Source organism: Mus musculus, chromosome 4 (assembly GCF_000001635.26).
Source record: "Mus musculus strain C57BL/6J chromosome 4, GRCm38.p6 C57BL/6J".
In the NCBI taxonomy this organism is placed as follows: domain Eukaryota; kingdom Metazoa; phylum Chordata; class Mammalia; order Rodentia; family Muridae; genus Mus; species Mus musculus.
In genome coordinates, this window is record NC_000070.6 from 132658641 (window position 1) to 132671812 (window position 13172).

Below are 13172 nucleotides of genomic sequence, written 5' to 3' on the forward strand. Positions count from 1 at the left end.
ATGCCAAGTAGACAAGTACAGAATCCAAGGAAACATGGAGGACTTACGGTTTAAAGAAAAGACTTTAGAAGAAGAGTGGTCTATTTTCAGGAGATCAGCTGTCCACAGGTTGCAGTAGAGATCCCAAATATAATAGAACAATTGGCTCTGCTGCAGTCTGCTCAGAAGGAACGACCGAGTCAGCTCTGCTTGCAGTCTTTCTCTTGCACAGAGGGGAGTAGTCTGTAGGCTATCAAGGACAGTCTCCCCAACTGGTCCTTTCTGTTTTGGAGGCAGTGTCTTACTAAGAGAAGCCCAGACTGTCCTGACACTCCTGAGCCTCTGCCTTAAGCTCCCTGGGTCTGAGATTTCAGGAATGCACCACCTTCCAGACTAGTAAGTTTTACTTCATAAACCCACTTGTTTCCTTGAGACAAAAATCCTAGTTTGTGATTCAGGATCAGGTGGTCTTAAACTACAGGCAGTCCTGCTGCCTTTGCCTCTGAGTGCTCAGAGCACAGTCACGTGCTACTTAATCAGTTGTCTTGTTGACCTGAGACTTAGAGCCACAATTATCAGAGCAGTTTGGATTTTCTTCAGAAAAAGTCGCAGCGAATGAGCGAGACATCTGGAACAGCTGCGGAGCCCTGCTGCTGCTTTGCTGTTGCTTTGTTCAACAGCAATGGCAGGGAGGGGGTGGGAGTGGGTGTGGAACTGCAGACCTGTGCTGCTGTGATGTCAACACATTAACCGCATCCTCAGACTGAGAACCTGGAAAGAATTTGTGACATTTGGTAGTAATGTTGACAGTTTCAACTTTTAGAATGAGTGGCTCAAATGAACTAAAATTTTGGCAAATTCTTCGGAGCACCAGGTAATGCTAACATCATTTTTTCATGGATGCTCGCTCTGTAAATTGCAGTGAGCCCTCTCCTCCCTTTCTTACTTTTTATTTCCTGTGTGTGTGTGTGTGTGTGTGTGTGTGTGTGTGAGTGTGTGGGTGTGTGTGTGGGTGTGTGGGTGAGTGTGTGTGTGTGGGTGTGTGGGTGTGTGGGTGGTGGTGGTGGTGGTTGTCTTACTTGTTTGTTTTTGTTTTCTTGTCTTCATTACTAAAGATTGAACCCAGAGCCTCGCTCATGCTAAGCAGGTGCTTCATCTCCGAGCTCGCCTTTGAGTATTTCCTAGGTTTAGTTACTCTTTGTTTTCTCTATTCAAGCCGAGTCTTACACCGGCAGAGAGAAAGAAAGGGTCCTCCACCTGTACGTAGGATTGCCATATTTTGTAAGGTTGCTTATGATAACATTACAAAACTATATTGTAATTTGATGGTTTCCTCTCCTTATTAGCTAAGTGCAGCCTGGTATTATTATTTGCTAGATGTGACTGTTTTTCCAAAAAAAATGAAAAAGGATCTACTTAGCCAGGTGTGGGGGCACATGTTTTTAATCACAGCCCTCAGGAGATGAGACAGGCAGATCTCTATGAGTAATGAGTTCTAGGCCAGCCTGGTCTACAAAGCAAGTTCCAGGATAGCCAGGGCTGTTACAAAGAGAAACCCTGTCCTGAAACCAGCAAAAGGGGGAGACTGTCTACCATTTTATTCCCTGTTTTGGCAGGTTACACTATGAATAAGGAATACTGGCTTTATTCCCCCCCCCCTCCCTGTTAGAGGGATGACAAATGCTTTAAATTGCTGACCTCATTCCCCTTCGTTTGTTACCGGATTCCTCGGATGTGTGGATGTGTGTACGTGGTTTTGTGTCTCAAGCAATTTGGTTTAGCAACTCATCCCTATCTAATTCCTGAAGTTAGCACACAGTTTAAACATTATTATAATGAAGTGGACAATATAGGGAAGTATATCCAAACCCAGCACAGTCAGCTGTGGTCTTCAGTTTACTCAGAAACTTACTTAGGGCATCGGCTCCCATCTGCCTTGGTCCAGCAGCCTCTTTATGTTTTTACACTCAATGTTTCCTTCCTATCCATTTTCTATCTTTGTTTTATCAGAATGGTGCCTAAAGTTCAGAGTAGACTGTGTTATCTCGCAAGTGCTCAAAGGCTCCCTGTTATCCTCAAGGTCGACTTGAGCTCCCTAACCTGATTCTTAAGGATGGATCTTGGTGATTAGGCTGCCTGCTGTCATGATCTCTTCCTTCAGACATGCTACTCGTAGGTGCAGTGGGTTTTCAGTACATTGAATTTCGTGTTCTTTACTATCAGTAAACCCTTTCTGCCTGTTTTTTATATATATATATATTTTTTTCTGAACATAGCAGCTTTTCTCCACTCTCTGATACAAGTTCTCCCTCTTTACCTCACTAAATTATTCAGCTTATCAGGTTTCACCTTAGGCTAATTATTTTTCTTTTCTTTTCTTTCTTTCTTTTTTTTTTTGGCTTGTTTGGTTTTAGACAGGCTCTTTATAGCCTTGGCTGTCCTTGAAACTTGCTTTATAGAGCAAGCTGACATCGAACTCTCAGAGTTCTACCTGTCCTGTTCCCCCACAGCACTAAGACTAAATGAATATGTTATCATACTATGGCTCTCAATTGAGTTAAAACCATAGGATATTATTTAAAGGTGTAAACCTGGTGGTTTAACAATAGCTGAACCTTTTTCTCTTCTAAAATTATGGCAGGTAGTAAACTGTCGTTGAATTTTTTTTTTTTTCCCTAATTTAGTTTCTGTTTAAAACATTGTTTTCCTTCCTTGGGCTACATCTCCTTCTCCCACTTTTATAGTGGGGTTAGATTCTTTATTAGGGTCCGCATGCCATCCTGGAGTTCTTCAACCTCTTGTTTGGCTTATTGAAAGTAACTACTATTACAAAAGTTCCACATTTATGTGTAATGACACTTGAGGTCAGAACAAAATGAAACACTAACATATTAGTTAATATATAGTCAAACTTCTCTCCCAACTGTCAGTCAGTATGTGTCAGTATCTAACCAACTGAAGGTGGATATAATGGGCAGAGGCTATCTCTAGTATATGCAGTCTTCAGGCATTCCCATTTCCTAATCCCTAGTAATCAGTATAGCAACTATTCACACAGTGCTTACATTGTGTTACATATTATTAGTGGTTGAAAGATGGCGGAAGTACATGAGAACTATGTGAGGTAATATAAAGGCCCGGAGGCTACAGAATTTCCTATAGTGAGAGTCCCTCAAGCCCTGCTGCTTGAGATGCCAAGACACAGCTGTGTTTGAAGAACTAGGGTTTCAGAGTCGGATCACTGCACTGATTTCTGTGTGTGCTGATGTTTACAGGTGAAAAAAGCCAAGATGCAGGAACCAAGAGAACAGACTTTAAGGTATTTGTAAAACTGGGCTTCTTTTTAACCATCTGTTTTAATTTTTACCTCGTGCTGATTGGTGTGGGGTGTGCTTTGTGCTGACTGCCTCTTACTTCTCACTGTCACCTTTCATTTGGAAATTACTTGATTTCAGATTAAAACTTCTCTTTAGTTGGATTTATTAAACCCCAAACCAGAGACTAGTTTGGGCAACTTAGCAAGACTCCACTGCAAAACAAACAAACAAACAAACAAAAAAACAAACAACTGTTCCTCCAATACAGCTTTTCCTCTAAGGTGTATATAAATCTTTTGTTGTTATGCCTTCAGGCATTTGTAGAGAAACTCAAATGAAAAAATGATATATTCTTCAGTCAAATATACAGTATACAAACTTGGAAGAAGAGACTGAAATAAGGCAAATATAGAATTTGGCATTAACTATCAGTCGAGTGTGATGCCCTAGATGTTTGTCCACTCCTGTAGAAAGGAGGCCTCTTTTTAGCACCACACGTTTTGTCTCCTATGCCATCATCTACTACTGTATGTAGACAGACTTGGGAATGTTAGCTTTCTCTGCTCTTTTCCAGTGTTGTGCTTGCCAGCAAGAGTATGTTCTTGCATCAACACAACTGTCCACCTATTCTATACATATTCCCAATCTACTTGCCAATACACCCACAACTTTTCTCAGACCCAGGTTGTTCACCTGCCCCGTCACTAACACTGTGTTGGCACTGGGGGCGCAGGCTCGTTCCGTGGATGCTTTCATCTCGCGCAGACACCTGCGTGTGGGTCTGGTCTCCAGTGTCTAAGAATCATCCTAAATCTTCCTTCCTTTTATCTTTGCTTCTGGTCTCCTCCCTTTCTCTTTAATTCCCATTTTTTTTTTTTTAAATTTATTTTATTAATATATGTAAGTACACTGTAGCTGTCTTCAGACACTCCAGAAGAGGGAGTCAGATCTTGTTGCAGATGGTTGTGAGCCACCATGTGGTTGCTGGGATTTGAACTCTGGACCTTCGGAAGAGCAGTCGGGTGCTCTTACCCACTGAGCCATCTCACCAGCCCTAATTCCCATTTTTTTATTCACTCAGCAGGGGAACTTGCTACCTAATTCAAAGGCAAATTAAGAGATATTAAAAAGAAGCATCTTGCCAGGTGGTGGGTGCGCACACCTTTAATCCCAGCATTTAGGAGGCAGAGGCAGGCAGATTTCTATGAGTTCGAGGCCAGCCTGGTCTACAGAGTGAGTTCCAGGATAGCCAGGGCTACACAGAGAAACCCTGTCTTGAGAAACCAAAAAATTAAATAAATAAAATGTAAAAATAAATAAATAAAAGCATCCTGCTTCTCGTCAGCTCTGCCGTGGATGCTTTCTCTTTCCTTCTGAGAAGTCATTTCTCCTGCTCTGCTAACCAAAGCACCTACTAATTTTGTCTTTTCCTGAAGTTCTCTCTCTCTCTCTTTTTTTTCCCTCTTTGATAAGGTTTAAATCTATTAGTAAGTAACCTTAACATAAAATGTACCCTTTACCCCTTCTTCCTGCGTACACCATGCTGGCCTTTAACTTGTGACCCTTAGCTTCCTAAGTACTGAGATTCATTTATTTATTTTTATTTTTTAAAGATTCATTTGTTTTATTTATATGAGTACACTGTAGCTGTCAGACACACCAGAAGAGGGCATCAGATCCCATTACAGGTGGTTGTGAGCCACCATGTGGTTGCTGGGAATTGAGCTCAGGACCTCTGGAAGAGCAGTCAGTGCTCTTAACCGCTGAGCCATCTCTCCAGCCCAGTACTGAGATTTAAAGAGTTGAGCCACCATGCCCTTAAACCTTCTCCTCCATCTACCATACTATGGATTGAATCCAGCGCCTTGTGTGTCCCGGGAGGAGCTTTATCACTGAGCTACATCCCACAGCCCTTAAACTTGTGTGACTGTCAGCCCCATCCATCTCTAACTTCTTGCCTTCCCACACTGAAAACTTCCCTGTACATCCCTACCCCCACCCCCACCGCCCCAACCTGTTTCTGCTCTGATTTTGTGACATTAGTCTGTGGGCTTGACTATTCTAAAAGCTTCATGTAAAGGGCTATAAGATTATGTACATAGTCAAAAAGACATACATACATACATACATACATACATACATACATACAGCATAAAGTCTCTATAGCATGGACCAGAATTTCCTCCCTTTTTTTTTTTTTTTCGAGACAGGGTTTCTCTGTGTAGCCCTGGCTGTCCTGGAACTCACTCTCTAGACCAGGCTGGCCTCAAACTCAGAGATCCACCTGCCTCTGCCTCCCGAGTGCTGAGATTAAAGGCATGGGTCACCACAGGAAGGAATATCCTTCCTTTTAAGGATGAATAATACGTTTATGTTTCTCTTTCATCAATCAATCATTGATAATAGACAGGAACTCTATTGAATGAGAAAGTATTTGAACTGTGCAGTTTATAAAGTCTGACCTTTTTAAGTCATTTTTATTTTTTTAAGCAATTTTTTGTTAAGCAAAAATTTACATTTATATGTTCTGAAGGTAATAATATTTTCAGACAGTATATAATTTCTCTAGGGACAATTTTAAATATTAACAAAGTTAGAGTGAATTTACTGTCTTGGTGGTGTGTTTCTAGTCTGTGCACCCTGTGTTGCATATGAAGCAGACTATAACAAAATTCTAGAATCAAACGCCCTTTGGAGATGGTATGCCCAGTGTATATGAGGTCATATTACTTCTGAGATTCAGGATCTAAAAATATTCTTTAGCAGTGGATATGAGTTTGAAACTTAACTTATCCCAAATATACAGGAAAGATAAACTATCATTGCAGTCAGAAATTTGGGTCCAATTTCAATTTCTTCCTTGCGTGAATTCTATTAAAGCAGATTTGAGATGGGATTCAGAAGTCCTTAACTTTTATCTCAAATTCAGGTCACTATAATAATTTAGCCATTTCGGTTTGTTCCAGTATAACTAATCTATGTCATTTATTTCTTTTTCTCTTTAATTTCCATGGTCCTAACTTGGATAGTAGTTTGGTGTTCAAAAGTGAAATCATTTGAACAGAGGTAAAATTGAACTTTGAAATTTTAACATTAAAAATGAAATTTCCAGGCTAAGCCGTTAAAGGCACTTGCTGCTCTTGCAGAGGAGCAGGATTTTGTTCAGCACCCGTATGCTGACTCGCAAGTGTTTGTAATTCCAGTTCTAGGAGATCTAATGCTCTCTTCTGGATCCGTGGGTACCAGGCACACATGTGGTTCACATACATGCATGCTGGCAAAACTCATATACATTAAAAAATGATAGTTAAAAAAAAATTAAATGTAGCAGGCATAGTGATGCATGCCTCTACACCCAGCATTTAGGAAACAGAAGCAGATGGATCTATGAACTTGAGTCGAGGCCCGTCTTACTGAACTTCAAGCCAGCCAGAGATCCTGTCTCAAAAAACAGCTGGGCAGTGGTGGCACACACCTTTAATCCCAGCACTTGTGAGACCTGGGAGGCAGAGGCAGGCGGATTTCTGAGTTCGAAGCCAGCCTGGTCTACAAAGTGAGTTCCAGGACAGCCAGGGCTGCACAGAGAAACCCTGTCTCGAAAAAAACCAAAACCAACCAATCAACCAAACAAACAAGTAAATGTAACTGAAAAATTAATTTAACATTTAAAATACATCAGAAGAAAATTCTTTTTTAAGTAGTACTTTGATAGTAGAGGTTAGCCTCAGAGGCCACAGGAGAGCTTTAAATGCTGCTGCTTTACCTCAGTTAGGCAGTTTTAGCCTCAGATACCGTGCCTCTGGCGCAGGAGTCTTTTCCTCCCTGGGGAGAAAAGTAAAACAGGGTTTATCAGGCAACGTAAATGTGGGAAGGGTGCATGGCTGAAAACAGAAATAGAACAGCTGTGATTACTGTGTTCTTGTGTCTGGACTTGCCTACTTTTTATGTCCTTACCCTTCTAACCCAGTGAGGTGGGTTCTGTTTGTGTCCTCACTGACAGACAGGCCGGAGAGTTTAGTGACTTGTTCAGTCATCCAGCTAGCTATTGCATCCAGCTAGCTATTGGAATGTGAATTCTGACTTGACATTCCAGCTCTAATGCTTGCACTCGGTGATAAAGTTAACTAGTTTTTTCACGATGGGGTCTCATTCTGTTTTTGCAGACTGGCTTTAAACTAATTTTATAAACCATATTGACCTTAAACTTATGATAAATCCTCCTGCCTCAGCATCCCAAGTACTAGAAGTAGGAGTGAGTCACTCCATGTGCTTAGAATCTGTACTCTAACCAGTATGCTCTTGTGGTTGGAAGTGATGAAGTACTGGGACTTAAAGGGAAAGAAAAGGAGGAAGACATTCTAAAGGACTCAACCTATTGCAGAACTTTAGGGCATGCTTGCGGCATTGTAGTTTCTCAGGGACTCTTACAGCCTCTGCTGGTCTCAGACTCATTTATTAGAAGATGGCCTTTAACTCCCGATCCTTCTGCCTTAAATCTCCCCAGTGCTGGGATTATAGGTGTGCACCACACACCCAACTGAACTCTCTTAATAGGAGAAATACACCAAACTGAACAGTTTTAAGGGTTCAGAACTCCTCTGCGACAAATATATTTAATCTCTAAAAACTTCAAATTAAGATTTGTAGCTGATGATGACCCACTGTCTCTAAAAAGAGATCTCCCTACTTTGTTATACTTTTAACCAAAGTAACATATACACAGAAAAGTATAGAAATAAGGTACTGTATCTTTCAGAATAACCAGCGAATGGATTTCAAATGTTCTTACCACAAAGAGTAAGTGTGTGAGCTAATGGGTGTGTTAACTAGCTTGGTTCACTGTTTCATAGTATAAACACGTCGACACATTATGGTCCATCCATATACAATGTATATAATATTTTTAAAGTGATAGCACTGTTAGATATTCAGGGTTGATTTATTGAGTGATCTTAGAGAAAAAAAAATTGACTAGTCTGTGACTTAGCTGAGCCTTCCCAGTGATACAAAATTTTCAAGGAATCTAGGGCTATGAAAAAGAGCAGTCGAAGGCTGAAGGTAGTGCCCTGGCCTTCTTTCAACTTAGTTCGTAAAACTAAGACTAGAAAGATCTAGATTTACTTTTCACTGAGCTAGCCGAGGAGGAGATGGGTTTGACTTTATGATGGGTTGAGCATTGCAGCAGCTCAGGCCTCCTGTGCTTGTTTTATTCTCCTAGTCAAGTAAACAACCCAGATGCCAGTGATGAGAAGCCTGAGACATCCAGCCTTGCGTCAAATCTCAGCATGTCAGAGGAAAGTAAGTACCATGTTTTATGCACCGTGGATGTGGTGTTTCCATAACCACATGATGTTATTCTTGTATAATTGGGTTTCACTGAGAGTCTGGGTTGTCCAGACTATCTAGGCTCTTCTCCCCTGTTCACTGTGTACCCTGATAAGCATCTTTGACATACCAGCTGAGGGCAAGCCTCATGGATAGCCTCATCAAGGAGTCATACTCGGTGACTTCAGTTTTGTTTGCAGGTTGAACTTCTAAAAGTAGTAGCATTTTATTAGAAATCAAAAAAGCCGTGGGCTAATGCCTGACTAAAACCAAGGAATCTTACCTATCAGTCTTAATGTCTTTTATATTTTTTTCATCCTAAACCCCAATCCTAATTTAACTCAACTCTCTCTCTTCTCTAGAAATGTGCACAGATAACTAAGCATTATTGGATAGAATTATATACTTCATTGAGTAGTTACAGCTAGTCATAACTAGCTTCCTTTCTTCGTTTCTCTAATGACTGTTTCTGTTTTAACTTACAGCTCTGCGTCTTTGAAAACCTCAGGACTCACTCACCTGTCCTCATGCTTAACTTCTGTCTTCTCAGATAAAAGCTTCACACAAGCAGCTCCGTGATTACACTGTCCCACTTCTAGGCTTCCCTGTGTTCCTATCTATACCTTCTTATGTCCTCCTTGTTAGAACTGGAGGGGTTCTTGCTCTTATCAACTATAAGTCCTGTATTTGTGTTCTGTGTCCTCTCTGGCCTTCCCCAAGATTTGCTATGATGCTTATCTCCCTCCACTCCTGCAGATTTCACTCTTCTTCTTAATTCTCCTCAGACACTGGCTCTGGTAGCTGCCATCTTTTATATACAGGTCTCTGTGTGTCGTGATACGTCAGAACCACTGAAAGGAATTGCTCCTGCTGGTTTCCCTCTGTTCGCTCCTCAGCTGGTTGACTTACCTTCTTTTGTCTCTCTTCCTGTGAAACTGCTTAGCAAGGTCCTCAATTGCTGTCATATTGCCAATTCTAGTAGATGTTTCTCTCTCCTCATAGTCTGTGTCTCAGCATGTTTCCTCTCACTTATCTTCTTTGATGACCCTTCCTCTAGCTGTACTTGAATGTTAGAAGGCCTCAGGCTTGGGTTCTAAGCTAACATCATCTTCAGAGATGCTTCCATCCATTACATTCCTCTAAATGTCATACATTGCTAACAAATGCCTAATTAATTTATTAGGGATTAGAAGCAGGGTTTCTCTTGTAGCCCTGGCTGCTCTGAAACTTGTTAGGTCGGCCAGGCTGGCCTTGAACTCACAGAGATCCACCCACCTCTGCTTCCTGAGTGTTTTTATTAAAGGCGTGGAGCTTCATGCCCAAATACCACATTTTTATTTCCTGTGTGATTTTTCTGATTTCATTTGTGTATCCAACTGCCTACTTAATCGTTAGTGTCTGAAAGCAAAGTCATATATAATATGTAAGAAGCTCTTTTTTTTTTTCCTTTTACCTAAGTAGATCTTCTCCCAAACATGCTCATCCTAGGACGTTGTCTCACTGTCATCCTGCACTTCCTTCCCTGTCTTCCTTATTCCATCCATCTGAGCTGATGAGATGGTGTGCAGTTATACCTCTGCTCTGTGCCTCATCCTCACCATTGTTACTGTGTCCAAAGCAGTGTACTACTTTAAACCCTCTACTGTATAATATCGGGTTATGCCCTGACTTTGTAATCGATCACTGTTTCCAGGTACTGCCAAGCTCCAGGCTTAGTCTGTCATTGGAGGAGGGGTTGATAAGCGTTTGAGTACCTGTCAATGGAGTGGAAATCATCTCACAGAATTTGAACTGCCCTAGTCTATGTCCCAGGATGGATAAAATATTAGTATCTAATTGAGATAACCTTCATTTCTGTCAGTCTGAATACAGATAAAAGTGATCTTCAAGCTTTTAATAATCTTTTAAAGACCTCAAACAATGGCATTGGACCATACCTTTTGTAATAAACTCATAGGTATTAGTTTGTCTTTCTCCCAGTTATGAAATGGCCCCTTATCTTCTCCTGACGTTTCCTTTCTGTACAAGTCACTTTTTCAGGGAACGTAGCTTACATATAAGCCAGATATTCCTCTTCAGTCCATCTTGGCAACAGAAGAGCTCCTTTTGTGATGCTAAAGTCAGAACAGGGCAGGAGCCTGGCCAAGTATTTATGGTGCAGCTCTGTGTATAATGAACTGCAGTGGAGCCTAACGAGTGGCTTTCTGCACCTATCAGTCTTGAGCCACATATTTGTAGATTTATAGCCTTTATCCCAGTTGTGATCTTGATGGTCAAGCTTTCATTGCAGCTTTTTCCAGATAAAGTCATGGAGGGCAAGAGGACACCAGGTGGACACTTCACTGCAAGTCTTGGAGCATCTGCTTGGCCAGACTTTAAGCCTTTAGTATAGAGCAGAAAGTGATAATACAAAAACCTGCTCCCGTCTGTGCTGCTGTTGGTTCTACGTAGCAATAGTGTGAGATTGGAAACTTCTACCAAAGCTGTCTCTCACTAGTCCTTCTTAGGGCTTTTTCCACTTGGAGTAAGCATCCAGTCTGAGGACATTGAGGAAGCACTGTGTGATTTCCTAGGTATGGATTTGGCTTTCTAAGTTTTCCACTGAGCATACCTGAGCACCTAGGACGTTTTGCTTTATAGAGAGTTGAGGTCAGTGATGAGGAAGTAAAGATTAGCTTCTTCCTTTCAGATGTTTTCTGTGTCCATCTATCCCCCTCCATCCTGTCTTGCTTCTTTCACTGCCTTTTAAACTCTACATACAGGTCTGTAAATGTAGAGATGAGGAGTTTTCTTTGCACTCTTGGAAATTTTTTGGCATCCAGCTTGTGTGTTATTCACCTTGAAGAACTATATAGTAAGATATATAAATTTTCCAATTACTTTTTAAAATGTTCTAATTTTTTTACCTAATAATATCTTTCTTTCAGTTATGACATGCACCGATTACATCCCTCGCTCATCCAATGATTATACCTCACAAATGTATTCTGCAAAGTAAGTTGAATAATTATTTCCAAACTTTTCTCTAGGCTCATTACAAATTTAATATTTAACTTTTTTCACCTCCCTTGTTCTCTGTCTTTTACTCCAATTTTTATCACATCTAAACATACTCTATGTATCATCCTTGTACAAATCAGGTAGTGGCTGGAATAGATTACTATTACATAGGAACCCATTAATCATGGCACTCATGTGATCTGATCCTTTCTCTACATTGACGTATGGATCAGTAAAAACAGCTCAGCATCTCTTCAGATCAGCAACTGCAAACCTTTGAGCTTGAGCTGGGATAAGCATAAAGGTTGAAGTTACAAAGAAGTACATTTTAGGCCTTCACAGCATAAGGCCAGTGTTTGCCAACAACCAGTTTAGTCATCTTTAAGGTGGTTAGGGTACAGAGCAATGTTTGTAGCAAGTTGCAGTTGTGTATTAAGAATGGGCCTGTGCCCATACACAGAAACAACTGCACCCATTAAACCAGCGCATTCTTATGTACTTACAAATGCGGGATTCATGAAGAGATTGGTTGCAGAGGTGCGAGATCCCTAGCAGGCTGTTAGGAAAGGAAGCTGCTTTGTTTCCTTGGTGTGCCATTCAACTCCACAAGCTTTCTGCTATGTAAGTTATACCGTGTTATTAGTTTCAGAGACTAAAGATTGGGATAATGAGTCTTCTCATTTCACTTTTGAAATATTCTAACTAACGTGGTATTTTTTGTGAAAGCATGGGAAAGGAGAGTATGTTCTTTACAATATCTGGAAATTAACTGTTTTGAGATACTGTTTCAAAGTACTCTCATGTGACTTGAGTAACAACTCTTATCTGAATTATGTTTCAGGCTTAGATCTGGCTAATGCAAGTCTCTGAGACTGTTAGAACATGAGTATGTTGCATACAGCAAATCCATCCCTAAGTATAAGCAGTTGCTGCACTCAGACACTTTGTTCAGCTGTGCCCTTTGCCTTCCTCCTCACCCCCTCCCCACTTACTGGAACCATTGCATTCATCTCCTTGTTTAACCAGACCTCCATTTTTACACCCTTCTAAATCCATTCTAGAAAGCAGTGAGTCTAGGGCCTTCCAGTTGTTTTGGATTTGTCTGAACTCTAGCCTGGCACTGAGGGCCACACTCCTATCTTTCTCCTTTTTACATGTTCCTGTCCTTCCTCAGTGTGCCTCCATTAGGATTAGAGTAAGGCTTCCTCCTGGACGCTGAAGCCCTTTGCCTCCTCTCTCTATTCCTTTGCCAGGGCTTTATTCTTGCCCTGGAACACCCTGTCTCTATTTTGTGGATAATTTACCTGCTCAGTGCACACGCTACTTCTTTCTAGTCTTTCTTTATTATCTGCTTCCAAAGATGGTTTTTTGGGTTGGGGGTGGAGGTGGAGGTGGGGGGATCTTTTGCCTTGTTAAGATATAACCCTTCTACCCTATGTTATTTATTAAAACTTTGATGATACATAATAGCACTTTTTCATACAACCTAATATGCCAAATAAGTAGAAGATGCACACACACACACATACATACATATATATATGGTATTGT

General features: G+C 40.9%; 1 protein-coding gene across 6 annotated transcripts in view; it reads left to right on the forward strand.

Moving 5' to 3' along the window:
• Eya3 (EYA transcriptional coactivator and phosphatase 3) overlaps positions 1-13172 on the forward strand; it is an 85741-nt gene that overhangs the window by 19616 nt on the left and 52953 nt on the right. For 5 of the 6 annotated variants that reach the window (XM_006538538.4, XM_006538537.4, XM_006538540.4 and 2 more), the window contains 3 exons: positions 3255-3298; positions 8515-8594; positions 11549-11615. In XM_006538538.4, the coding sequence (XP_006538601.1) occupies positions 3270-3298; positions 8515-8594; positions 11549-11615 (176 nt within the window). In that variant the 5' untranslated portion in view covers positions 3255-3269. The remainder of the gene's footprint in view (positions 1-3254; positions 3299-8514; positions 8595-11548; positions 11616-13172) is intronic. The other variant, NM_211357.2, reaches the window with a different exon arrangement.